The sequence below is a fragment of the Protopterus annectens genome, chromosome 5.part0 (genome assembly GCF_019279795.1).
Source record: "Protopterus annectens isolate FY-2018-M chromosome 5.part0, PAN1.0, whole genome shotgun sequence".
NCBI classification, from domain to species: domain Eukaryota; kingdom Metazoa; phylum Chordata; order Ceratodontiformes; family Protopteridae; genus Protopterus; species Protopterus annectens.
The window spans coordinates 847,877,701-847,905,154 of record NC_056735.1 but is presented as its reverse complement, the minus strand read 5'-3'; the positions used below and the strand labels follow the sequence as shown (position 1 = coordinate 847,905,154).

General features: G+C 39.2%; 1 protein-coding gene across 2 annotated transcripts in view; it reads right to left on the bottom strand.

The window, feature by feature from the left end:
- Nucleotides 1-27,454, bottom strand: part of MRE11 (MRE11 homolog, double strand break repair nuclease) — a 1,653,959-nt gene that overhangs the window by 1,126,095 nt on the left and 500,410 nt on the right. For both annotated transcript variants that reach the window (XM_044072642.1, XM_044072643.1), the window contains exon 7: nucleotides 578-692. In XM_044072642.1, coding sequence (XP_043928577.1) covers nucleotides 578-692 — 115 coding nt within the window. The remainder of the gene's footprint in view (nucleotides 1-577; nucleotides 693-27,454) is intronic.

Sequence of the window (27,454 nt, the reverse complement as noted above, 5' to 3'; positions counted from 1 at the left end):
TTAACATGATGCTTTTGCCTAAACGTGACACATGATCTAAAGGGTAATGTCAAGCTGGACCTTCGACATAAATGAAGTAAAGCAGGGACTGTTAAGACTGAGATAAGTTACACATGCGTACTATATGCCCTGGGTACTGTTTGTCACTATTTATTTTTGAGCTTACTTTTCTAATAATTCACTCACTCTGCACAAAACTTTATAGATGTCACTGTTATTTCTCATACAAAATCAACAAATCATGACTGCTTGCTATTAATTAATTAATGAATTAATTAAAATAAAATAAAACTGCCAAATACATCTGATATTACAAAATCAGATTAACACATATCTTAGATTAATGGCCTTGTTTGAAGCAGTTTATCTAATATATTTCTGCATTATTTTATCTTCCAAATGTTAATATCAATTATCATAAACTATTAATGTCAGAACTACTCTCTTTTTAAAGTAGTACATTTTGAGAACAAAAAGACTGCTTGCCAGAGAAGCATTTTAACACTTCATCATAGTCAGAAATTAGCTTTTAAAATGAAAAAGTAAAACAAAACTGAAAGACAACAAAAACAAATACCTGTTCTGGTGAACTACAAATAGGTTGAACCAGTTATCTTCATCCTCCTTTGGTCTAAGCATCATTACTTGTTTATTGATAAACATACGATACAACCTCTCATCTGGAATTGCCCCTAAACAGATCACAGATATGAATATAAAGTACCATAATTATTCAGCTGCATTACAAAGCATAAATCTGAATGTTTTCTCACAGGCACTGCTACACTGCACCAACAGCAAAACTACCAGAGCAGTGACTAAGGGTACAGCTTAAACTATACACCAACATAAACCAAAAACTATTGCTTTATATGCAGTTAATTAAACTAGGACTCAGATAATACAAGAAATAAAAGAATATGTTAACAAAATACCAAACAAAGAACAGACATGAAATTAGTTCTTAGACACCCAATGTCCATAGTATAAATGCAAGCATGTGCAAACAAGGACATTCAAACTTATTTGTACAATACTCAGTTTTCACACAGCAGACTATATATATATATATATATATATATATATATATATATATATATATATATATATATATATATACACATACATACATACACACACACACACACACACACACACACATATATATGTATATATTTATATATATATATATATATATATATATACACACACACACACACACAGATGTACTTATAGATCAGACAGTTTATCATCTGATGGCTTTGTAGAATAGTACAAACCTTGTCCATGATTTATAAACAATGTACTGTTAAAAATGGTAGAAAGTGATTCAGGGACTGTCTTGTGATTCACGGGTACACTCTGTTCATCTACAAAGTACTAGTGCTTCTCTGCAGTGATATGCTGCAGCAAAGACATTAATTATAGAATCAAATGCAGAGTACCATGTGCTCAGCTCTGCTCAGGTGGAAGTGGCCCAGCATCCCAGCAATTTATGTAGTGAATCCAATCCATGCATGCAGTAGTACAGCTACAAAGAAGAAAAGTAGACTAACAAGGATATATGTATTACATAAGAAAGTGTGGCAGATGTTCATCTCTGCACGTTCCTGCCACAAAAAGTTGTATGCGCGTATAGCTACTAGCTAACATCTGTCATTACACAGCACAGTGAGAAGGGTAATAGAGGAAGGAAAGAAGAGGTAGGGGAGTCTGCAGAGGTAAGCAGACAGAAATACATAAAGAATAATTGTGTAAAGTTTTACCATAACCATAGATGTCCTTCTCTTCTATATGTTGTAGTATTCATAACATGAGGGAGTCTGCTGCAAACTGTCCTGAACATCTGGCTAGTATACAAAAGTCTAAAGCTACTGGTAGGTACGTGCAATGTCACTCGTAGATCACAGTCAGTGTGCCATAAAATGACATCAGGTATAAAGCAGACGTTGGCACGTACCATCCTCAGAAATGAATGCTGCAGGAAGAACACCAGCCTGAGATAAACACATATCCAGAACTCAAGCAAGCATTGAGGGAAGGATGAAAGAATAGAATACTGCAACATATAGAAGAGAAGGACATCTATGGTTAAAGTAAGATTTTACACAACTATTCTATGTCCTTTTATTCATATGTTGCAGTATTCATAACATGGGGGAGAATACCAAAGCTCATGCAGAGGAAAGAGTGGGAGGAGGGGCAGTAGCACTCCCTACAAACCCATGAAGAACAGCCGTGGTAAAACCAGCTCTAGATCTAGATATACCATCCAACTTGTAATGTTTTTTGAAAGTATGGACAGAAGACCAAGTAGCTGCTCCGAAGATACAGGAAGTATCCAGACCCTTGAAAAAAGCATCTGAAGACTACACAGCTCTAGTAGAATAAGCCTTAACTGGAGATGTAGTTTTTTCCATGAGTCACATAACAAAAAGAAATAGCCTAGAGATCCAAGAGGAGAGTGTCTGCTTGGAAACAGGTTTGCCCAGAGCCCTGGGATAATAAGAAATGAAGAGGCAATCAGATTTTCTGATAAACTTGTTTTTTTCCAATTAAAATCTAAGTTGTCTATGCAAACCCAAGGTGTGTAAAATCCTCTGCTAGAAGATTGTGGAGAGGGAAAGAACGCAGGTAGATTAATGGACTGGTTAAGTGACAACTCATTCACCACTTTGGACATAAAGGAGGGACTAGTACATAGGGGAAAACCCACCCTTGTGGAAAGCAGTGAAGGGAGAGGAAGCCCTAAGTGTCTGAAGTTTTGAAACCCTTCTGGCTGAAGTGACAGCAAAAAGAAGCACCATCTCTCAAGTGCAATGTTGCAGAGAAGAGCAAACTGCTGGTTCAAAGGGAGGCAATGGAAGTTTTTCTAAGACAAAATTTAGATCCCAAGGAGGACGAACTGGTTTCCTTGGTGGTCTGATGTGAAGGATGCCTTTCAAGAAAAGTTTGACTTCCAATCTTGAAGCCTAAGGAAGTGTCATACGCCAAAAGGCAGAAATGGCTGAGAGATGAGCTTTGACTGAAGAGTATGATTATCCAGTCTTCAGTAATTCACACAGATAAGACAAAACCACCAGAATATCCACAGGCAATGGTTGTAGGTTTTGAAAAAGACACCAGATGGAAAACCTCTTCCATTTGGAAATGATTTCCTAGTAATGGGTTTTCTGGCCTCCTGCAGAACCTACAGCACGTCCTCAGAAAATAGGTGTCTGAAAGGGATCAAAACCCTATCACCCACAGTGTCAGATGAAGGGATGACATCTGTAGATGTATTAGGGATCCCTTGGGTTGAGTAAATCCACCCTTTGAGGTAACTTGTGATGACTGCCTTTGGCTAAATGCAGAAGAGGGAACCAATGCTGTCTTGGCCAAAAGGGAGTCACCAAGATTTTTGATTGGTCCTGATGTATCTTTAACAGAGTTTCTGTAGGAGGGGAAAGGGGGGAATGCATACAGAAACATCCCCTTCCAAGAGAAGGATAGGGCGTCCACCTTCCATGCCAGAGGATCAGGCACTCTGACACAAAACGTTGGAAGTTGTTTGTTCACAGGGGAGGCAAAAAGATCTACTTGAGGAGAACCCCACCGGTGGATAATATCCAAAAACATCCTTGTGCAACATCCATTCATAGGACTGAGCCATGGATCTGCTCAATGTGTCTGCCACAACATTCCGACTGGAAGGACTGTAAACTGCCTGATGGGTTAGTTGATACTGAGTAGCCAACTCCAAAGCATTGAGAGTCAACCTGCACAGGAGATGCGACTTGACCCCCCCCCCCCCATTTGTTGACATACCAAAGAACTGTGGTGGTGTCTGTGAACCACTTTAAGAATATCTGATGAAAAATATTTTTCCAGTTTGAAAGGGAGTTTTCCTTTAAGATAACCTGAACGGAAGCAATGTCTGAGGAAAAGCCTTGGTTTCTTGCCCCAAAAGTGCAGCACTTCTATTATGCATTGCACACGGAAAGATACTGAGCACCTGAAAGGATGAGTATGTCACTTTCACACAGCCCTATGGAAGCAAAAGGTAACCCACAGAAGTCAAACCCGAGAATCTAGGGTGAAAGTTTATGCAAATCAACCCTTGATAAAGGTGCTGCCGATCCTGGGCCATGCCTCAACCTTGTCAAGACATAAAAGTAGGGAAACCATACTCTTCTGGACAATGTGAGGACAATGAGGTCAGCTTTGGGTCTTCAGGCCTGACAATGGCTCAAAATCGAATTAGAAGAGGAGAAGAATAAGGCTAGCTATGCTGGCACTCGGAGCTTGCACCCAATTGTACTGCATTTGGCTTCTGACTGACAAACAAGCACACTCAGGCAGTGAAGAGGTAAGCCAGAGAGATGGCATAGTATATGCTATGGCTTACTCTCTCTTCTTAAGGAGAAGCAGCAGAAGTCACTGGTAAAGCAGCTTTGGCACACTGTTATCCTTGCAAAGGCTGAATACATAAAGGTGGTCAGGATGCAAGAAGCAAACTAAAGTACTTACATAATATGCAGGCTGTGGATAATAGCCCACAAATGTCAACTGCGACACTTCAATTACGCTATGTGCAGTAACACAGGGCTTCAAGCAGTAGAAAAGCATAAGCTTTTAAGCCCAACAACAGAAGGTTAAACTCAGCAACACTATAAGGGAGAACATATTTGAAAAAGTTCTTTCAAGACTAGTACTGGATATAAAAAAATATATATATATATATATATACCAACGTACAAAATCTTCCCCTGAATGGCCATAGGAACATTAGTGTGGCAATATTAGAAACACATAAAACAATAAAAAGCTGCAAGACAATACACTTCCAGGCTAAATGGGCCTCAGCCAAGACGGATTATAAATGTCTAGTGCTTGTATAAAAAAAATCCTCTCTCTACCAAAAGCACAACTATCAATATAAATGAACATTTAATTGACAGAAATGAACTCCTCTAAAAAGGCAGATATAAACTAGTTATGTGAAGTAGCCATCAGAAAAGTACGCTGTCAGTCTAGTCAGTTTGTTATTGGGATAAACTGAACATCTTGTTAGCTAAGGGTCAACAGAACTGAATGAAAGGTCACACCACATTGATACTACATTCAGCTGTGAAACTTAACTGCATGCTGCACAATAAATATGTTCCATTATACAACGACCCCCCATTAATATTCAAAAATGTGCACGCTGATTGGTCAGCATGCACGTTGTAAATCCGAGTTATAGTAATGGAAAAAGGTCTGGTCGCCCAGACTTTTTTCATTACTATAACTCTTACAGCAACACTGTCTCGCTATGTTATACGAGTTAACATAGCGAGACAGCTTTAAAAAAAGCAACGGAGATTCTCCGTTGCTTTTTTTAAAGCTATCTCGCTATGTTAAACCCATTTAACATAGCAAAACAGTTTGTAAAAAGCAACGGAGATCTTGCTTTCTCCATTGCTTTTTTCAAAACTGTCTCGCTATGTTAAATGGGTTTAACATAGTGAGACAGCTTTAAAATAAGCAACGGAGATTCTCCGTTGCTTTTTTTTAAAGCTGTCTCGCTATGTTAAACCCATTTAACATAGCGAGACAGTTTGTAAAAAGCAACGGAGATCTTGCTTTCTCTGTTGCTTTTGCCCACAGCTCTGATGTACTGCGTAGGCATACGCAGTACATCAGAACTGCCGCAGAATATCAGACAGCTGCGGAAGGGCAGCAAGAAGGCATTATACAATGTCATTATTTAAGAAAAGTAATTATTTTTTTTGTTAAATAATGTCATTGTCTAATAGCAATAACCCACTTCTGGGTGTGAGTAATGCTGGATTTATCCACGGTTGGCTTTGTTTGGTCACGAGGGCGAAGCCCTCGTGACCAAACCACACCAACCGTGGGTAAGTCCAGCATTACCCACACCCAGGCGTGGGTTATTGCTATAATACTCTGGAGTATCTGAACAGGGCAACTCCCCATCAGAAGCATGAACTCACCAGAAGGAAATACTCCAGGGGTCGTCACAAACTAAAGCATATAATTTATTGTTCCTTAGTTAATTTGCATGCATTTCAGGATACACAATGAAAGCACAAATACAAAAATCTTTGCAATCTCAGTACAACCTACAATAAGCACAGTGATTCTCAAAGGTCATTTTACATATGCAGTGAATGTGATAAGTACCAGAAAATACTGAAGCATAGGGAAGGAGTGGAAGACAAACAGCATATAGTAAAATAAAAGTTCCACTTGCTGTAAATCAGAAAGGATTAATAGTGAATAATATCTGCAGCATTCCTGGTTAAAAAAGTGTAGTCAAAATGACCACGGAAAACATTTTAGGACTGATTAAAAAGAAAATCAAGCTGCCTTCACAAATGCTGTTAGAAGAACTGTCATACATCTGAAACGCATGCCAGATACTTCAAAATACAGACGCAACATGGGACTTCCAAGATAGCTGCACACTGATTAACAGCTTAGTTTCAATTCTTCCAGTATAAAAATAGAAAAGGAGAGAAAAGATCTGGTGAATTTCTCAGTATAGGCATAATTTAGTTTCTAGCTTGTAAGTACACTGCCTGGTTTCCAGAAGAAATTTGGAGAACTTGAAAAAAATCAAACCGAAAAGATGAAAAGAAAATACAGTCTGGAAAGAATCCTGCAGCTGCTCAGCAAAAAGAAGTTAAAGCTTCAACTTCAGTTCAAGAGATGGTTTCCAGTAATTTAGAGGAAAAGCTAAACCAAGTGTGCTCAGAGGTGATTAAAATAAACACCGAAGGAATATGTCAAATTAAGCAACAAAAGCCTAAAAAAATAGAAGTAGCTTTATCTAGTCAGATAGACTGATAAAACTGTAAAAAATTAGGGGTTCAGGCTGGCTGAACACAAGGCATCTTGAGAAGATTTGTTACAAAAGATGGGAGAATTAGAAGGCAGAGCATAACGAGAAAACCTGAGATGCTTTACTTTGTCAGAGAAACTGGAAAGAACAGACTGCAATAATTTTAAGGAAAGCATAAATAAGCAAATGGAATGGTTTTGCACATCAACATTTTTTTATTTGAATGGGCATACTGTGTATGCTCCATTCGTGGCCATGAGAAAGAAGCAAAGCCCTACATTAGTAAAGATGCAATCACATCATCAGAGTTGATCCTAACACAACTATGGTAGAAGGAGAAACTGTTAAATATCGGAAACAGCAGAGTGTTTGTGGAAAATGGTTATTCACTGTACACCAGCAAGAAGAGAAGCAAATTTATCCCAGCAATCAGATAATGTCGAGATGCAGATGTGAGATTCAAGCTGTTGCATCCAGTTGTCTTCTGGAGAATAAATTACATTTTTTGAGGCAGAACAGGCTACAGAGGAAAGAAAGATAATCCAGCAAAAAGTGAGCCTGCAAACAGAAGGGAACTCTGGTTCTCATTCTTCTGATAATACAGTTTATAGAGAGATATGGATAGTGAAACATTTTCCAATGATCCAAAGGAAATGCTTGAGAGATGGAAAAAAGCACAGGAGTTGACTAGAAGAGCCAGTACTTTGGAAATGAACCAGAGACTGGTGATGGAGATGATCAGGAAGAAAACCAACAACACTTACATTTGTGAAAAATGGGAGACTATAAAGCATCAGTCGCATCTTTGAAACATGGCTCAGCAAAAAAAAGTGCCTGACAAAAGAGTGGATTTTTCTGACCTTCTTAAACTTCTGGGTAGACTGTGAAGCATATACCCCACATTATACCATTAAAGTTTAGAAGGATGCAAGTAAAACAATGTGTTTAATAACATTTGTATAAAACATTTCATGATATAAACTGCATTTTATATTGTAAAGCAGTTCTGTATCATGTGCAGTCAGGGGTATTTTCAATGTCAGGGAAGTCTTTTCAGTGACTGTTGTATGTATTAAAGACAGCAAAGTGAAACAGTATTTCTTTTAGTTCTGAAAAAAATATAGGCTTCTCAGTGTAATAAAAGATGAACAGCTGAACAGACGCAAACTTAAGTTAGTATAACACTGTGATCTTGAGCTACTGGGGTGGGGTTTAAAAGTGAATTAATTATATGTAGAATTAAGGTAATAATTTTCATTGTTTTTACAAATTAGATGTCTAGATTAATGTCCTTGGCTTGACCTATAAACAAGTTTCTTTGTATCTAATATGCAAAGAATGGTAAGTTTCTTGCATCTGCAAAGGCATTACCTTGTGTTTTTTTTCTATTAGCAAATGTTCTCCATGACAGACAAGACGTCGGCACTAAAGGCAATTGGCAAGGGGAGTTAGTTGCATTCTATTCTGAAAGAAAATTGCAAAGACTCCTCCATGCATTTGCAAAATAGCTTTTTTTCTCACTGCTTTTACATGGAAAATAGCTATCTGCAGGTGCAAGTAATTAATCTTGAGACTTCACAACATTCTTTACGGAGGGAAATGCAAAATATAAAGGTGCAGTTCACTGAAAAGTATGAACTTATGGGAACTGAACAGGAGATATATGCCTCCACAACAGCCTTAATACTTTAATGCATTTAATATATCAGTGCATAACTTTCTTGCAATAAATGTAGCCAGTGCGCTTTTTCTTAGGGCTAAAAGGTAATGTTTTCTTAAAGTATGAAAACTGTTTTTTTTACATCTGGGAGGGTAAAAGAAATAAGAAATCATCCTTCACATTATTAGGATAAAAGTACTAAAGTGTGATTAAAATTTCTCTTCAAATTTTCAGCCATTTATGTGGCTTTGCTTTTTATATTAGATTAGGTTATACCTGTGGGTGCACCTGTCGATATGCCACAAATGTTCCAATCTGAAGGGTTAAACTTCATTTATTAAAAATGTACACAGTTTTGTGTTTGTTCTAGATGAAAAGTGGATGGGGTTGTTCTGAAATTGATTTAGTTTTTTTGTTTGAGGGTTTTCATTAACACAAAGCATTTTAAAAAGTAAGACACGGGCTCAAATTGAGATGAGAGGAAAACCGTATAAAAGATCAGCCTACCAAAACGTAGTGTGTGCATGCAAGACAGAAGTCAAGAAATACACATTCAAAAAACTGTCATTTATAATAGTATTCTCACAATGACTTATCTATCCATGTTATCTTGGAAAGTAAATGGCCTTACATGTATAGGCAAAAAGGAGAGAGTACTGAATTATATTAAGGAATGCAGAGTGCAAATAGCAATGCTGCAGAAGATGCATTTAGAAAGAAATTAAAATGTGAATTTGACAAAGAAAAGACTTTAGGGTGATGTTCAGCAGAATAACGGGGACACAGGAAAAGAGGATAAATACTAAATGATAGAGGGGTGCTCCAATAGTGACAGAAGAGGAAATAAAGACAACAATGACAGATTTGTGGTAGTAAGGGGTTACTGGTGAGAGAGGAGAATTATGCTGAGACGTATTTACAGTCCACCAAAAGCTGCTATTATGGAACTTATGGAAATTTTATGGGAAATAATCAGCTTTCAGCAAGAAATATTACTTACAGGTAGGGACTGGAACTTTATTTGCAGCACTGAGGAAGTATTGTGAGATCCAGAAGGAAACATAATAAAAAAGTCTAGATTTCTGAAGAAATTTGTGAAAATATTTGGTATGGAAGATGTGAATTCAGTAGTAGGAACTCAAGATAGAATTTATATTTTATCACCAAGGTACAATAAGTGGGCTAGCCTGGATAGAAATTATGTTTCACTGGAAAATGTGCATTAACTTGAAAGAGTAAATAAAGAAATACAACAGCAGTCACCAAAAGCAGAACTAGAACAAGGCCAGTAACAATTGATACAAAAATCAGTCCAACTATCATGTTCCAAAGCATATACAGTGGATATAAAAATTGTACACACCCCTGTTAAAATGCCAGATTTTTCTGATATAAAAAATTAGACCACAATAAATCATTTCAACACTTTTTCCACCTTTAATGTGACCTATAACCTGCACAATTTAATTGAAAAACAAACAAATCTGTTAGGGGAAAAATGTAAAAAATAAAAAAAACATTCAATAAGCTGGTTGTACATGTGTGCACAGCCTTAAACTAACACTTTATTGAAGCATCTTTAGGTTTAATTACAGCATTCGGTCTTCTTGGGGACGAGTCTATCAGCATGGCACATCTTGACATGGCAATATTTGCCCACTCTTCCTGGCAAAAGCGCTCCAAATCTGTCACATTGCAAGAGCATCTCTTCTGCACAGCCCTCTTCAGGTCAGCCTAGAGATTTTCTATTGGCTTTAGGTCTGGGCTCTGGCTGGGCCACTCCAAAACTTTAATTTTCTTCTGGTAAAGCCATTCTTTTGTTGATTTGGGTGTATGCTTGGGGTAATTGTCGTGTTGAAAGGTGAAATTCCTCTTCATCTTCAGCTTTCTAGCAGATGCCTGATGGTTTTGGGCCAAAAGTGACTGGTATTTGGAATGGTTAATAATTCCCTCCACCTTGACTAAAGACCCAGTTCCAGGTGAAGAAAAGCAACCCCAAAGCATGATACTGCAGCCACCATGCTTCACAGTGGGGGTGGTGTTCTTTGGGTGATGCGAAGTATTGTCTTTGCGCCAAACGTACAGTTTGGAATTGTTGCCAGAAAGTTCAACCTTGGTCTCATTAGACCACAACACATTTTCCCACATGCTTTTGGGAGACTTGATGTATTGTTTTGCAAATTTTAGCTGGGCCTGAATGTTTTTCTGTATAAGAAAGAGCTTCCGTCTTGCAACCCTACCCCATAGTCCAGACATATGGAGAATATGGGAGATTGTTGTCACATGTAGTATACAACCAGTACTTGCCAGAAATTCCTGCAGCTCTTCAGTGTTGCTATAGGTCTCTTGGCAGCCTCCCTGACGACTTTTCATCTCGTCTTTTCCTCAATTTTGGAAGGATGTCCAGTTCTTTGCAACATTCTTGCTGTCCCATATTTTCTCCACTTTTTGATGACTGCCTTCACTGTGTTCCATGGTATAGCCAATGCTGTGGAAATTTTTTTGTACCCTTCTCCTGACTGATACCTTTAAACAAAGAGAGCCCTTTGATGCTTTGTAAGCTCTCTGCAAACTATGGCTTTTGCTGTAGCAGGTAACTGAGTAAATATCAGAAATATCCTACTAGGACAGCTGAACTTTATTTGGGATTAATCAGATTATCTTTAATTGATGGCAGGTGTACTCAAGAAGACTGAATGCTGTAATTAAATCAAAAGGTGATTCAACAAAGTATTAGTTTAAGGGTGTGCACACTTATGCAACCAGCTTATTGTACGTTTTTTATTTTTTATATTTTTCTCCTAACAGATTTGCTTCTTTTTCAATTTATTGGAAAGGTTACAGGTCAAATTAACGGTAGGAAAAGTTTTGAAATGATTTATTGTGGTTTCATTTTTTTATACAACAAAAACCTGGCATTTTAACAGGGGTGTGTATACTTGTTATATCCACTGTAGTTTAATAAAAAAAAAACAAAGCACAATAAAGATGAGTGCTTTTGGGATGAAAAACCCTTCTTTGGATCTATTAAAAAAAACATAAAATGCTCGGTCATACTTAAATAAAAAAAACAATTAGTGAAAAGAATTAATTAAAACCATTTAAAAATGCCATTGGTCAGTTAAAATGTTAAAAACCAACAATCAGGAAACAATCATACAAAAAGTTTAAGTATTCATGATAAAATGGAGCAAGACCAACCAAGAATAAGAAATGATCGGCAAATAACCAATCAGTAATCAAAATCAGTCCATATTTATAGAACTGTGTGTGTGTGTGTGTGTGTGTGTGTGTGTGTGTGTGTGTGTGTGTGTGTGTGTGTGTGTGTGTGTGTGTGACATTAAGAAATATTTCCAAGTGTAGGCACGTGCATATAAATAGTGATCATGTGCAGGCAGCAGTACCATTTTGAGTATAGAATAGCCAGAGTAACAGGTATGAATGTGGTAGTCAGTCTGTTTATAAGTTTATTTAAGTTTAAGTTACTAATCTTCAATCCAGATGTGTTTGTGGGTAATAAAGCAGCTTGAACTGAGCCCACAACTGCTCATCTGTTTTATCCTGACCAGACGAGAGACATGGTGTCAGAACCAGGTTTGAGAGTGCAACTTCTTCAAGCCATGAGGTGCAGAATTGACGGTGAGGGTATATTGAGCAGGTTCAGGAATACAGTGCTCAAATGATTAAAAAGGGCCAGAAACAAACTTCAGGTAACCAAAACTAGCACAAAGGATTTATTTTGCAAAGAAAATGATATGAAGCATTCCTAAGGCATAAAACACATTATTAATCAAACAAAATGCACAAAACGCATTATTAATTAAAGTTTTTGAAACCATAATACTTGATAAAACTATCAGAAGTGTTTATATGGGGCTCAGAATTATCTCTGGTTTGCATAACAAGCAAGTTTTAAGTAAAACGAGCAACAGAAAAGTATAATGAGCATGATAAGAGGTTAAATGGGCATAACAATTACAATAAAAGAGCAGAATAAGCTTAAAGAGCAAGCAAGGCGATTGCACGTTTTTTACTAAAAGACCGTGTTTTGGCATAAACTACTTTGCATTGACCGAAGCCATTCAGAGCATAACTAAAGTTGTTTGAAGTATCTCAGAGTGTGCAAAGTGTTTGCAGAGTATGTGCTTTATTACACTGCAATTATTTCAAAGAGTTTGCTGTGTGCAAAGTACAGTTATTTTGCAAAGTGAAGTCAAAGTACAACCATTTTTAAAAGTTTCTTGTGCTGTGCACATTTATTCGAAGACTGCTGCCATTTTAAACTGTTTTTTACACTGTACAGAGTTATTTTGCAAAGTACAGCTATTTTGAAAAGTTCTTGTGCTGTATACAGTTCATCTGCAAAGTGCATTCATTTCAAAGTGTTTCTTACTGAGCATCTTCGGCTGTGTTGAGTTTGTTTGCAAAGTACAGTCATTTTGGAGCATTTCTTACACTGATAAAGGGTGATTTCACAAAGTACATTGATTTTAAAGTGTTCCTGTGCTATGGGGACTTATTTGACAAAGTGCAGTTATTTCAAAGAGTCTGTTGTGCTACTGGGAATAATTACAGGTTCAGGCATAAAGTTCTGGAATGTACTTATGTGTGTGTGTTCTTACATAATTTGAAGCACCTTCACTACTATGTGTTAATACGGCAGGGGCATTTCGCAGACCCAATCCACTTGTGTTTGATCATAATATTGCAAAGAATTGAAGAGTATTTGAGCAGGAATACAATATTTTCATACAAGCAGCTTTTTCCTGATAAAAATGCACATACAAGGGCATTCATTTTGCTTAACTTAGCAGCGTCAGAAGCCATTGAAAGAGAGCGTTCATTTGTGTATGCATCAGTAGTATATGCAAGAGAAGGAGAAAACTGCCATATTGTTGTACCAGCTGAATCAAGGAGGATGCTGAGTGCTTGAAACGTAAATTTAGAGAAATGTGCACCCACAAACAAATTTTACATTAGAGAGGCATCTATTTTACACAAGAGACCAAAAGCCAGGCGAAACTTTTGCAGCTTATATCACTGACTTGAGAAATAAAGATAAAATGTGCAGATTTGGTGATTTGAAAGTTGAGTTAATAAAGGACAGGTTTGTGTGGGGTGTTAATAGTGCTGTAGTGAGAAAGATTTTGCTTCATGGATGTGATTTAATGTTGAACAAAGCCATAGAGATGTGTCAAACCCATGAGCTCACAGAAAGGCACACAAGTATGCTTGCATGTGAGAAGGGCATGGTTTCAGCAGCCTCTAGAGCAAGTGTAGACAGCGTGCAGCACGTGAGTAGCAGAAGCACACCTAAGCACAAGGCAGCAGCAGTCCCTGTAGGATTCCCAGGGAGATCCCGGAACTTTCCAGCAAGTTCCAAGACTAGCTCAGCAAAACAGACATGCGCAGTGTAGAACAAGGGTGAGTCAGCAAAACTCAAGTCAAGCCTTACTGTTAACTGTCGTAATTCTGGCACCAATCATGAGTCTAAAAGAGAGGTGTGTTTAGCATTTGGTCAGCAATGCCACAAGTGTAAAAAAATGGAACCACTTTCAAAAGTTTTGTAAATCAAGGAAGCCTCATTCAGTTATTAAGAAAGGTCACTCAAAAAAGCAAGTTGATCATGTAGAAAGCTGCAACCCTACTTTCTATGTAGATGGTGTATTAATGGTCGGTGAAAAGTGTAATTCAGTTGATTTATTGGCAAAGAACAAAGTGTTTTGTATTGTCCTGATCAATGGTAAACCCACGGAGCTCAAAGAAGACACTGGTTCAAAGTGTAATGTAATGTCAGCAGAAACATTTGCTAGAGTGAGAGCTGGTGAACAACTTAATTTGGCGAACTGTGCGAAACGTTTTGCTAATGGAGGTGAAAAAATTCAAACAAATGGCTCAGTAGTACTCTCATGCTATTCAGCTGGAACAGTCACAGCTTGCAATTTTATGTAGTCAGAAGACCTCCTTGGTTTGAAAATGAAATTGCTTTATTTTACCAAATAAGTCCATCATGTAAGCACATGCCCCAGTCAGCTTCAGTGATGCTGCTTTCTAAGAGTATGTTGATGTTTTCAACGACAACCTAGGCAGACGTCCAGTTGTGTATTCCATGAAAGTAGACCCAGAGGTCAGTCTAGTGGTCAGACCAGTGACAGGAGTTCCAATATCTATGCAGGACAAGGTCAAGCTCCATTTAAATAAGATGGTGCAGCAAGATGTGATTTGTTCAGTCACAGAACCAACAGAATGGGTGTCTTCCATAGTAGTTGCTTATAAGAAAAGCTCAGATGAAATCAGAATATGCACTGACCAAGAGACTTGAACAAGGTATTAAAGAGACCTCGTAATCCTGTGTGTATACTCAAGGAGGTTGCCAACCTCATGCCAACTGCCACTATTTTTTCTGTCTTAGATGCAGAGAGTTCATTCTGGCGAGTAATGCTTGATCACAAATCTTCACTACTGACTACACTCAGTAAACCATTTGGTAGATACAGACTCTTCAGGATGCTTTTTGGAATAAATTCTGCCAGTGAAGTCTTTCAGAGTGCAATGGAGCAAATTTTTTCGGGTTATCCGTGTGCTATAATAGTTGATGATTTACTGGTTGGAGGTAATGGAGAAGCAGAGCATGACAGAAACCTCAGGAAAGTTCTGGACAGAGCGTGTGAAGTGAACTTGAAGCTCAATCCTCTGAAATGTAAATTCAGGCTACCAAAAGTTACTTATGTAGGTCATTTATTTACCAGTTCAGGCTTACAACCAGACCCTTCCAAACAAGCAGCCATTCTTGAGATGCCAGCTCCAGACAATGTTCAATCCCTAAAGTTTCCTTGGTATGGATAACTACTTGGGCAAATTTCTGCCTGACTTTAGTGAGTTATCAGTGCCTTTAAGAGAGCTGACATACAAAAATGTTGTCTGGTCATGGTTAGAACAACACCGGAGGGCATTTAATCACCTCAAACAGCAAACTGACAACCCATTTACATTGAGATACTATGATTTCACAAACTAGAAGTTCTTTTCTCTGATGTTTCAAAGTTCGGTCTTGGTGCAGTTATTCTTCAAGAGGGCAAACCTGTTGCCTGTGCATCTAGAACTCTTACCCAAACGGAAATGCAGTACGCTCAAATTGACAAGGAACTTTTGACAACTGTGTTCGCATGTTCGAAGTTCCATGACTATACTTATGGCCGAGCTATCCAAACTGAAACTGATCATCAACCTCTAGTCACTATTTTAAAGAAGCCTATGCATACAACTCCAGCAAGACTACAAAGAATGATGCTCAGACTACAAAAGTATAATTTCAAAATGATCTACACAAAAGGCAAACCTCTTTATCTGGCTGATATCTTATCCAGATCACCCAAAAATACTACAGAACAGCTTGATGCAGAGAATTTTGACTTTGATGTCATGGAAGTGCGTAATTTTTCTACCACGAGACTTGATGAGCTGAGAAGTCATACAAAGATTGATCCAATTTTGCAAAAGCTCAACCACTTCATAAATGTTGGATGGTGTTCAAAAACAGAGATGAGATGCTGATGGAAGAAGGTATCATTTTCAAAGGTCACAAAGTTATTGTTCCTACTTCCTTACAACATGAATACATTCAGATTTTGCATCGTGGCCACCCAGGTTCCAAAGCTACCAAAAGAAGGGTGAGAGGGGTAGTATTTTGGCCTTCTCTGTCAAAGGACACTGAAAAAGTGCTTTCCTCTTGTTCAATATGCAATAGTACTAAACCGCATTTGAAAAAAGAACCACTTCAGCTAAGTCAAATTCCTGAACTACTTTGGTCAATAGTAGTCAGTGACATATTTGAGTGCAACAATCAGCATTACTTAGTATTGATAGACTCTTATTTGAACTGGTTTGAAATTGATTTGCTACTTAATTTAATGTTCAGTGCTAATATTACTAAGTTTAAATGTCATTTCTCAGTCCATGGTAGTCCACACAAAGTTATTTCTGACAACGTACCCAGTTTCCCAGTCAATTGTTTCAGAAATTTGCAAAAGAGTGGGACTTTATCCATGTTACTAGTACTCTGGAATACCCACAGTCAAACAGCCTTGCTGAATGTGCAGTACAGAGTGCAAAGCAATTACTAGAGAGGTCAAAATATGAGTATACCAATATCTTCTTGAATTTACTTAATCTCAGAAATATATCCCGTGACAACCTTTTTGGCTCGCCTGCTAAGCGACTTGTATCTAGGCAAACCAGAACAACCTTGCCTATCAGTTCTAGTTTGTTGGTGCCTAATCCTAAAAACAACAGAGCCATCAAAGCCCAACTCTTTAAGAAGCCTTCCTTTCAGAAGTCCAGCTATGACAAAATGAGCAGATTTCTTCAACCATTGAAAGAAGGAGAGACAGTGAGGATGCAAATGATCAAACTGATCAAGTGAGAAGCATATGTGCTGAGCCGAGATCCCATTTAGTGGAATCTGAGGATATAGAATACAGGAGAAGCCGCAGGCATCTTCTTCATGTGTCTGAAATGATACTGCAGCATTGTACCTGTGATACAGACTCTACAACTCAGAGCAACCCTGACAATGTTCTTACCGAAGAACGTGTGTCTCAGTATCCATTCCCGTTCCTGATGATGTCCCAGTTGTTCCCAAAATTGAACATTCCTTGAAGACCATCCCCATTGCTAGACCCAATTCTGATTTTTATGTTACACAATCAGGTCATATTTCTAGACCTAGTGTAAAATACACAGCAACCTGGACATGACTGTTTTATATATGTCTAATTTTGTATGATTGCATGTCAAAGAATTAGTTCTGTATAACTGCATGTCAAAAGACCATTTCTGTGTAACTGCACGTCAGTGAATACTGTCAGTTGGTATATGCTCTGTTTCTCAAAGAGGGAGGATGTAGAACAGAACATGTATATGTACATTTAAGAAGCATTTCCAGAAGTAGGCACGTGCATATAAATTGTGAGCACATGCAGGCAGCAGTGCCATTTTGAGAGAACAGCCAGAGTGTTAACATGTATGAGTGCAACAGTCATTCTGTTTATAAGTTTATTTAAGTTTAAGTTACTAAGCCTCAATCCAGATGTGTTTGTGTGTAATAAAGCTGCTTGAACTGAACCCACAACTGTTCATCTGTTTTATCCTGACTGGAACAGTGACAATATTCCTTTGTAATGCTCTGAAAGTATTGAGCCAACAGTCTGCTGTTCAGTGGATGATCATAAGCCAATTCAAATCATTCTCCAAACTCAAATAGCCAATAAGGGATAAGAACCAAGTGAAATCTTGCTGATGAAAAACGATTTTCACTCACCAATCGAAGAGACTTATCTGTCCATATTACAAATAAGAGTAATCGAACATATTCCACTGCGTGACTAAATTCTATACTTGAATATCTTTTAAAACTGCATTTAGAACTCATACTTGATCAAAAATTAATTCAAATAGTGCGTCCCTTTCTCCTGCTGCATTCAATAGATAAATGTTATAAAATGGTTCAGCATACGAATTTTAATAGATGGATGTTATGTCCTGATAATGTCATACGAGACGCCTCACTTCCTTGCTATATAAATTCATAAATGAACAATATTGTGTATGTCAAGTATGCATGGTCATACTGTTGACTCATTAAGTGGATAAATGTGAACAAATCCTAATCATTCTCTGTTCTCAGGACGCAATCAAAGATTGAAAATAGAATCATATTGGTTCACTGAAACTATCACTCACCAATCAAAAAAAAATAAACTTCTGTATTTTAAAGAAACATACTTCATGTTCCTTTGTAATATTCTGAAAGTGTTGAACTATCATAGGTTGGTACTAAGCTATCTGCTCTAGGGCCTGTACAAGCCTAGCCACAACAATTCCCTGGCTATTTCTTCCCACAATATTTACTTCCCTGGACCCCTGACTAGCAGGGCGATTGATGTGATCCCTGGGATAAATTTCCTATCTCCCATCCAGTCGTCAAGTTTCTTTTTGAAGAGGACCAAGGAGACGCTCTACTTGACATGTATGGGCAGTCTATTCCAGGCTATGGGGAGTCTCTGGGTCAGGAACCTATCCCTCCAGCATGTTTTGTTCATTGTGATGACAAGGTTTAGGTCCCTGGAGCGTGTGGCTCTGATGGATTGGAATTTCTTTAAGTGTAGCATGTCCAACAGCTCTGGGTTTGACACGGCCTTGTATGTTAAGCAGAGATCGCCTCAGAGTAGACGATATGCGACAGAGTATAGCTGAAGTTTTTTTAGTCAGTCAGCATAGGGCATCTACTTTAGGCCTGCGATTATTTTAGTGAGGTGTTTCTGCAGGCTCTCCAGTTGTTTCAGATGTCTTGTGAGGTACATACCAAATGGGGTGTTGTACTCTATTATGGGTCTAATGAGGGATGAGTACAGTGGGACAATGCCCTCCTTTTTTCTGGATGAATAGCCCTTAGTGATGAGGTGTGCCACATAAAAGGATTTCCTGACTGCTGTGGCCATGTGGTTATCGAAGGTGAGACCACTGTCCCCCTGTTCCTAAGTCTCTTATCACACTTTCAATGTTTAGTGTACTGTCACCTATGTGGTAATTCATGGGTACATGTTTTTTCCCAAAGGGGATAACTATACACTTCTTGGCATTGAGCTTGAGCCCATGGCTCTGGCACCAAGCATCTGTTTCTGTAAGGCCCTTTTGTAGAATATCCACATCAATGGCTCCCACTTTGCAGTCTTCTGCGAACTTTGTTAGCCAGAGTCCTTTGTTTTGGCCTGTACTTCAGAGAAGTAGATGTCAAACAAGAGCGGTCCCAGGACTGAGCCCTGAGGTACTCCACTTGTCACTTATCTGAAGGTGGATTTGGAGTCGGCTACTTTTACAGTGTGGGTTCTGTCAGTAAGTCAGATGGCAACCCATCGAGTGACGTTGGGATTTAAGCCCAGCTTAGTAAGTTTATCTATGATTCCAGAGTGGGGGATTGGTGTTGAAGGCCTTGGCGAGGTCCAGATAGGCTGTGTGGACTGCCTTACCCTCGTCCATGGCTCTGGAGACTGAATCGAAAAGGTCACTCAGGTTCAGGAGACACGAGCGACCCTTCAAGAACCAAACTGGGTGGGGTCCAGAGTTTGAAGGTTGCCAATGTCTTGGTTTATAAGTTCCATGATAATAAGTTCCATGGCCTTGCAGATCAGGCTTGTCAGACTGATGGGACTGTAGTTCCCAGGATCCAAGGTGGATTCCCCCTTGTGGAGTGGGATAACTGTAGCTGTGCGCCACTCAGTGGGCACGAAGCCTGAGGTGAGGCTATGATTAAACATGACACTTAGGTGAGGTGCCAGTTCATTTTGTAGTTTATGTAGTACACAGCCCGGGATGTCATCTGGTCCCGTGGATGCTGTACTCTTAGCTTTGGAAAGTGCAGTTTATACTTGTGTGGTCATGATTACTGGAATTTGGCAATATTTCAGTACTGAGATGGGCCATTTAGGGGGTGAGTGGAGGGGTGAAGTTGGCACTGAATCTATCTGCCAGGATATTGGCAATGTCCTTGGAATCAGTATATTTAATGCCATTCTGTTGTAGCTCAGAGCTGATCTGAGCATTGCCATTTAGATTCTTGACATAGCTATAGAATGCCTTGTGGCTGTCTTTGGAATCTTTGGCAATTTTATTTTCTTAACTAGCTTTGGAGGATTTTATTAGGGATCTCAGCTTCTTACAGAGGCTGGTAAGGGAGTTTTTGCATCCTGGGATTTTCCTCTTTTCTGCAACAGTTTCTTCCTTCTGTTGTATAGTTTGTTTATGACAGGGGACCACCAGATTGGCTTCCTTTTTTTGGAGGAGAGCATCTTGGTTCTATTTGGGATGGCACGATTCATGCACAAGTGGTTGTGCTTGTACAATGCTTTAGTGTAGGATTCGGCAGTTGAACTTTCAGTTCCAGTCTGCATGGGTGTCGTGAACGTTGTCACTTCTGACTTGAGTAGCATGAAGTTGGCCTTGGAGAAGTTTTTTACAGATGTTTCCTTACTGGGGGGTGGGGGTGGGATCGGGATGTCAAAGGTGATTAGCTTATGGTCAGAACTAACCAACGAGGGGGTGACCATTGGTGTGGCGCATCATTTCCCATGTTGGTAATGACCAGGTCCAGGATATTGGAGCCCCTGGTGGGACTATGGATTAGTTGATCCAGGGCATTGGAATTTATGAATTCCAAGAACTGCTGGGCAAAGGTGTTGGTGCATAAGTATTTTTCCAAGTTAATGGCAGGGTAGTTGACATCACCCAGTATTAGTGTGTTTGGGTGTATCTTAATATTTTCCAGTATGTTTAGATAGGTGTAGTGGGAATCTTGGGGCATGGCAGGGGATGTGTAGCAAGTTACAATTTGGATTGCAGTCTTACCTAGTGTTAGTTGCACCTGGAGAAGTTCAGATGCACTGTGTTGGGCAACTAGCCAGGAGGTGTCAATATCCTTGATGAATATGGACACTCCTCCACCTTTAGTGTTTCGGTCCTGGTTTGGTGGCCGAAAAGTGAGGTAAGAGTTGTAGCTTGGTAGTGCAGGGGTGCGCTCTGGAGCATTGAAACAAGTCTCAGTTACTGCACTGATATCGATGTTCTCCATTTTTAGGAGTGCTTTGAGAGAGTGGATTTTGAGGTTTAGACTTCTAGCACTGAGTAGCATTACTTTCAGATTTTGCATACTTGTACCTGTTACGGTGGTGGTTTTATCCTTTGAGCCTTGCCTAAAAAAGGCACTACAGGGGTGGCAAGAGCCTTAGCCAGTAACTTGAATCCCAGGGGTGACAGGTGCAGACCATCTCTGGAAAAGCATCGTGGTTTGTCGATCATGTCGTCCCAGGCAGACAGATACTGAATCTCCTTTGAATGACACCAGAAGCTTAGCCAGTTGTTGAAGTCAATCATTTTGTCCTTATACTGTGGTATCATTCTGGGTGAAGGCAGGATGCTACTCAGGGCTAGGGTCATACCTGCCTGGGTCACTTTTCATGCAGTCCAGGGAGGTACATCTCAAGTCATTCACTCCAACATGGACAATGACAGAGTCGTATTTGTACTTGTTGTGGAGTGACTTGAGTGCATGCATTATGTGGCAGATCCTGGCACCCGACAAGCAGCTGACTGTAATTTTTTATTTTTTTTTATTTTACATTTGTTGACCGGGCTAGTCTGGCTGGATACATGTCCATTTTCAGCAGAGGCCCGAGGGAGACTCCACTAAATACTAAGTACATTACAAAATATCACAAATGTTTATAAGTAACAAATTAGAAAATCATAACAGCACACAGAATGCAAGATAGATTCAAATAAGACAGATACTAATGGGAAGAGTGAAGGAGAGATATAGTATGAGAAAAAAAAAGGTTTGCCTGCGTACTGCAGGAACATAGCCAATGATTTAGGTAGTACAGTTTAATTTTCTGTTTGAATTGAGGCAGGGATGTAGTCAAAGTTATGTCACAAGGTAAGAGATTCCAGCATTTACCTATAGTGTTAGTGAAGAGAACAACCTGCTGTGTTGTTTGCCTTTATTGATTTAGTCATAAGTTTACTAGGAGGCGGCGTTTTCAGATATTATATGGGATTAGGAGTTGAGAGAGTATAGGGGTGTTGTCAGGTAGGTGTAATATGTTGTGGGCTATAGTGAGTTGAGGAATTAGATTTATACAGTGGTGGGTCCTAAAGGGTTACTAGTGGCGAAAAACTGCTATGTTATTATAGCAAGTTTCAAGTTTGTTAAGATTGTTTTTCTTGAGGTTGGAGTAGATAGGAGATGGGTTTGAGCACATTTGGTTCTTGTTGCTGGGGTTAGAAAAGGTTTAAGATGATTGTCAATGGTTATTCCAAGAAGTTTAGTAGTTGGATCAGGTGAGATGATAGTGCCATTATTAGAAGAAATGGTAAAGTTTAAAGAGGAGGAGTTTAGTTTTTTGCATTTAGTAGGAGAAACCGCTAGAAAACCAAGTTTCAGAATGGAGCCCTAGACTGGGGAACCCAATGGAAATGGGCAAGAGAGATGAAATATTGATTAAGAGAAAGCTTTGGTTAACCATGTCGAAAGCTTGAGAGATCAATGAAAAGAGCGGAGAGAGAATGGTTGTTTTTTTGTTGATAGTATCTACAAAGGAGAGAAGGGCAGTGGTGGTACTATGATGGGGTCTAAAACCATGCTGGCAGTTTGCTATTATGTTGTGGAGGGAGAGGCTGTACCAGTTGCTGGTGAATACATTTTTCCATTATTTTTGCAAGGTGAAAGAAGGCAAAATTGGTCTAAAAAAGAGGGAAAGGGGAGTTCCACCTTTATGAAGTGGTATATAATATAGGAGACTTTCCAGTTCTGTTGATGAGTAAGGAAATGTGTTCATTTGTTTGGCTAGGGTTTGAATAGTTTCAGAGAAAAAGAGTTGTTTTTGCTAAATTACGGTTGGCGGAATTTATTTAAAGTCATGAGAATCAAGTATAGATAGGAATGTGGAATTAAAGAATAATAAAAAGGTCTATGTTAAAGTGTTTGACTGATCGAATTAGCCTTGTATTTGGGAGGTTAACAAATTGTTGGAGTTTAATAATGATGGTTTCAAGGATGTCAAATGAGTGGATATCTAAGAGGGCATGGATGAAAGGTATTTTGTTATTTATGCTTTGGATGTTGATGTCTCCATCTAGTAGGGTAGGATTAATAAGTTTTGTTAAGTAGTTCTTATATAGAATTGTTAGTGATTTTGAGAGTTATCTAGTGAAATTTCAAGAAAGGTGAGAAGGTATGTAAAAGAAGGGTGGTTGTGATTGCGATAGAAGAGTACAGGCGTAGTTCATATGTAGGAGGCATCATTTAGTAATTAGAGTGATAGGTAATAGAAGATGTATGGTCTTGGGGCAGGGAGGGGAAGGAGGAGAGGAGAGGGCTTAACGGAGCGGAGGTAAACAAACTAGGTAGGTATAGGGAGACAATCAGAAAAGCAGCTAGACTGAGGAGGGCTAATCAGGGAAATAGGAGGAAGCAAAGAAGGGAGAATGGGAAAATACAAACAGGACAAGGGAATGAAATGAGGGCAGGGGCAGAGTAATGGACTCTGAAGGTGGACCTATACAGAGGCTAAAGAGGCCCAAGACCTACTTTCAGTTCCTTGACTGTAGATTAATATGGGAGGTAGGCAGATTTTCAGTCACTGTAGTCAGGGCCAGGATCATCCAACAGCAGTAGGGCTTAAAGCTGGACAAGATTCAGTAGGGATGGTGCTATTAACTTCTAGGGAGAGAAGAATAACAGTCTTAGCTTAGATGTTAAAATGAACAACAGTAAAATTATCTAGCAATCTAACCCTGTTGAAACTATCAATAGTGAGCTAGAAATAAATCAAGCAAAAAATGTATACCTGGATCTACTTGATAGACTCTAAACAATAGATATTATGAGTAGCAACAGGCATGTGACCAGCTGGTAACTCACCAGAGTAATATATTATATACAAGTCATGGAGGTTAACCTATTTGTAAAGCTAATTACAAGTATGTAGTTGGACTCACTAACAGTAGAGTAAGTGACACAGCTACTGTAATTTTCTCCTTGTTCAGTCTGGTGAGTGGGACATCAGTGTGCCTGACTATAGAGTCACCTATGACTAAAGTGTTGGGTACGTTGTCTTGCTTTAGGGGCCATTGTTGGGTGCACACTGGTGTTGTGAGCTATGTGATACTTTGGCTGTGATTGGTGTTTGTTTGCGTGTCAGCTTTGGAGGTCCTTGTTGCTTGGGCAGGTTAATGTTAAGAGCCTCTGGGTTTACTGTTGCTATGTGTGGGTGTTGGTGGTGAGGGTTTCAAAGGGCTATGTGTTGCTTGAAGTGTAGTGCGGGTGTTAACCTTCTCCTCTTGATTGTCTAGCACAATCTTGGCTGGAAAGAACTTTGCTTCCAGTTTGGCTATGCAAGTGCATCTCTCACAGGTTGTAGTGTTGGGTGGTAGGAGGAGAGGCTTGTCTGTGTACATGAGGCAATTGCTGCATTGCCCCAGTATGCCCAGATTCACCAGGTGGACAGGAGAAATCACCGGAAGCTGACCTTTGGACATGCCTGGTTAGGTGCGTTTTTTCCCCTTACCTTGGGAAGGTACTTTGTAATTATAGGCTGTTTAGTGCCTACAATTAATTTCTCCTTATTAACAAGGAGAGTTGAGTGCTTGTATCAGTTTAAGGCTTCCTAGTGCTTTCCAACAGGTTTTACAGCACAGATTCTAAGATGTCACCTATAAGGCAGTTATTAAGCTTTCTGGTGATCAGCAGTCTCCAGGAAATAATGTAAGTGCACTCCTTCTCTCACCAGGAGAAAACAGAAGCACTAATCCCAAGATGACTACTGAGAAGCAGAATGTGGGCTCTCCAATAACTGGTGGTCTTGCAATAGATGCTTACAGGTAAGATGAAAAAAATGGTATATCCTAAACACTGCAGTGTGCACTAGAGAAATTGGATGCGAAAGTAGGTAACTCAAGTTTTACCTGTCTAAAAAGTTAAGTTTTACTGGAGAGTCACTATTTTTAAAACAGCAAGATAGACTGAAAGGGGGTGGTCACTTTTGTATTCTGGTACTATGGAATACAGTAGGATGGCCAATTAATTTAAATAGTTGAAAGGGAGTGATTTCACAAAATGATAATTTTGTGCTTACTCACACAAGCCAGTAAAAGCAGAGAGGAAATGAGTTATATTGTCAAAGTAACACAAGGGGCAGGCAACTAGAAAGACAGTGGTGTTTAAGAACACAACAGTAACTGTGTGGGAAAAATTATTTCTGCCTGACTCACAAGAGACAGATCTGTGGTCTCTTTTCAAGTTTTAATGTGCAGTTAAAAGCAGAATACAAGTAAAACACAAGGTAAAGAAAACAAATCACAGTTTTCAAAATAAAAAAGACAATAAAGTTATACAAAATACAACAAATAAAAAGCAAACTAATCTTTCCCTCACAGCAAAGAGTAGCAGAGCCTGGGTGATCCTTTCTAGTAAAGCTCTGAAATGTTTTATTTTACCCCTTAAATAGAAGGTTTAGTTCCTAGCTCCACCCCCTCAGTTCACAGATGATTAACTTTAACTGACCTCTTCTTTTCAGAGTCTTTAATTGACCTGTTCTAATTTCTGCTTGACTCACAAGAGACACAGCTGTGGTCGAAGTTTTAATATGCAGTTAAAAGCAGAATACAAGTAAAACACAAGATAAAGAAAATAAATCACAGTATTCAAAATAGAAAAAGGCAATAAAGTAATACAAGAAATAACCTTTCCCTCACAGCAATCTGATATCCAGTGTATGATCGGAAGCCAATCCAAATTGTTCTCCAAAATCAAGCAGCCAGTAAGGAGTACGAGCTAACTAAAATTTTGCAGGTCTAAATAAATTTCTGCTCACCAATCAAAAAGACATAACTGTCCATATGACTGGCAGAGCAAGTGAACGTATTCCAATATGTGCTGGAACTGAATACTTAAATGCCTTCTAGAACTGCATTTAAAGGACATATATTTAATCAAGATGAAATCAGTCAGTTCAGTGTATTTTGTGCCATTCTGCACTAACTCCGAGCAGATCTGAGAATTGCCACTTAGATTCTTGACATAGCTAAAGAATGTCTTGTGGTTATCTTTGGAGTCCATGGCAATTTTTCTTTCAAAGCTAGCCTTGGACGATTTTATGAGGGAACATAGTTTCTTGCTGATACTGATCAGGGACGTCCTTCCCTTCTTGGGATTTGATTCTTTTCTGTACTAGTTACCTCCTTCTATTGTATAGCTTGTTTATGGCAGGGGTCCACCAGACTGGTTTCCTTTTCTTGGAGGAGTGAGTCTTGGTTTTATTTGGAATAGCATGATCCATGCATTCTTACAGGTGCCTGCAGAGTGCATTAGTAAAGGATTTTGCAGCTTGGACAGCATTATCCTTTAGCATGGGGGCTTTGAAACTTCCCACCTCGGTCTTAAGTAACATGAAGTTTGCTTTTGTAAAGTTTTTCATGGTGGTTTCTTTGACCGAGGGTGGTGGCGGGATGTGGATACCCAGAGTGATTAATTTATGGTCAGATCTAATCAGCGAGGGGTTGACCTCTGGTGTGGAACACCAGTCGCCTATGTTGGTGATGACCAGGTCCAATATGTTGTCACCTCTGGTGGGGGTGTTGACCAGTTGATCCAGGGTGTTTGAGTTTATAAATTCTAGAAAATGTTGGGCAAGGGAGTTTGTATTTGAATAGTTCTCCCAGTTCATATTTGGGTAATTGAAATCACCCAATATCAGGGTGTTTGGTAGCACCTTTATGTTTCCAGGAATGCAGAGTGGGGGTCCTGGGACATGGTGGGTGATTTGTAGCAAGCTATAATTTGAATAGCAGTTTTGCCCACTGTTAGTTGCACGTGGATGATCTCTGAAGCATCGTGCTGTGCCACTAACCTGGAGGTGTGGGTATCTCTGATGAATATGGATACTCCCCCGCCTTTCGTATTTCGGTCCGGGTTTTGTGGCCGAAATGTATGGTATGAGTTGTAGCCTGGTAGTGCTGGGGTGCTCCACGGAGCCTTAAACCAGGTTTCTGTTACTGCACATATATCGATTTTCTTCATACTGAGGAGTGCCTCGAATGCATGCATTTTGAGGTTTAGACTTCTGGCATTGAGTAGCATTACCCTCAGTTTTTTGTTACTTGCGCTATTTACAGCGGTGGGTTTGTCTTTTGAGCCTTGCCTAAAAAAGGCAATATGGGGGTGGCAACAGCCTTGTCCAGTATTCGAAAGCCTAAGGGTGACAGGTGCAAGCCGTCTTTAGTGAAGCAGCGTGGCTTGTCAAGCATGTCATCCCAGGCTGACAGACACTGGATCCCCTTTGAATGATACCAGAAGCTTAGCCAATTGTTGAAATTGATATTTTTTTCTCTATACTGTGGCATCATTCTTGGTG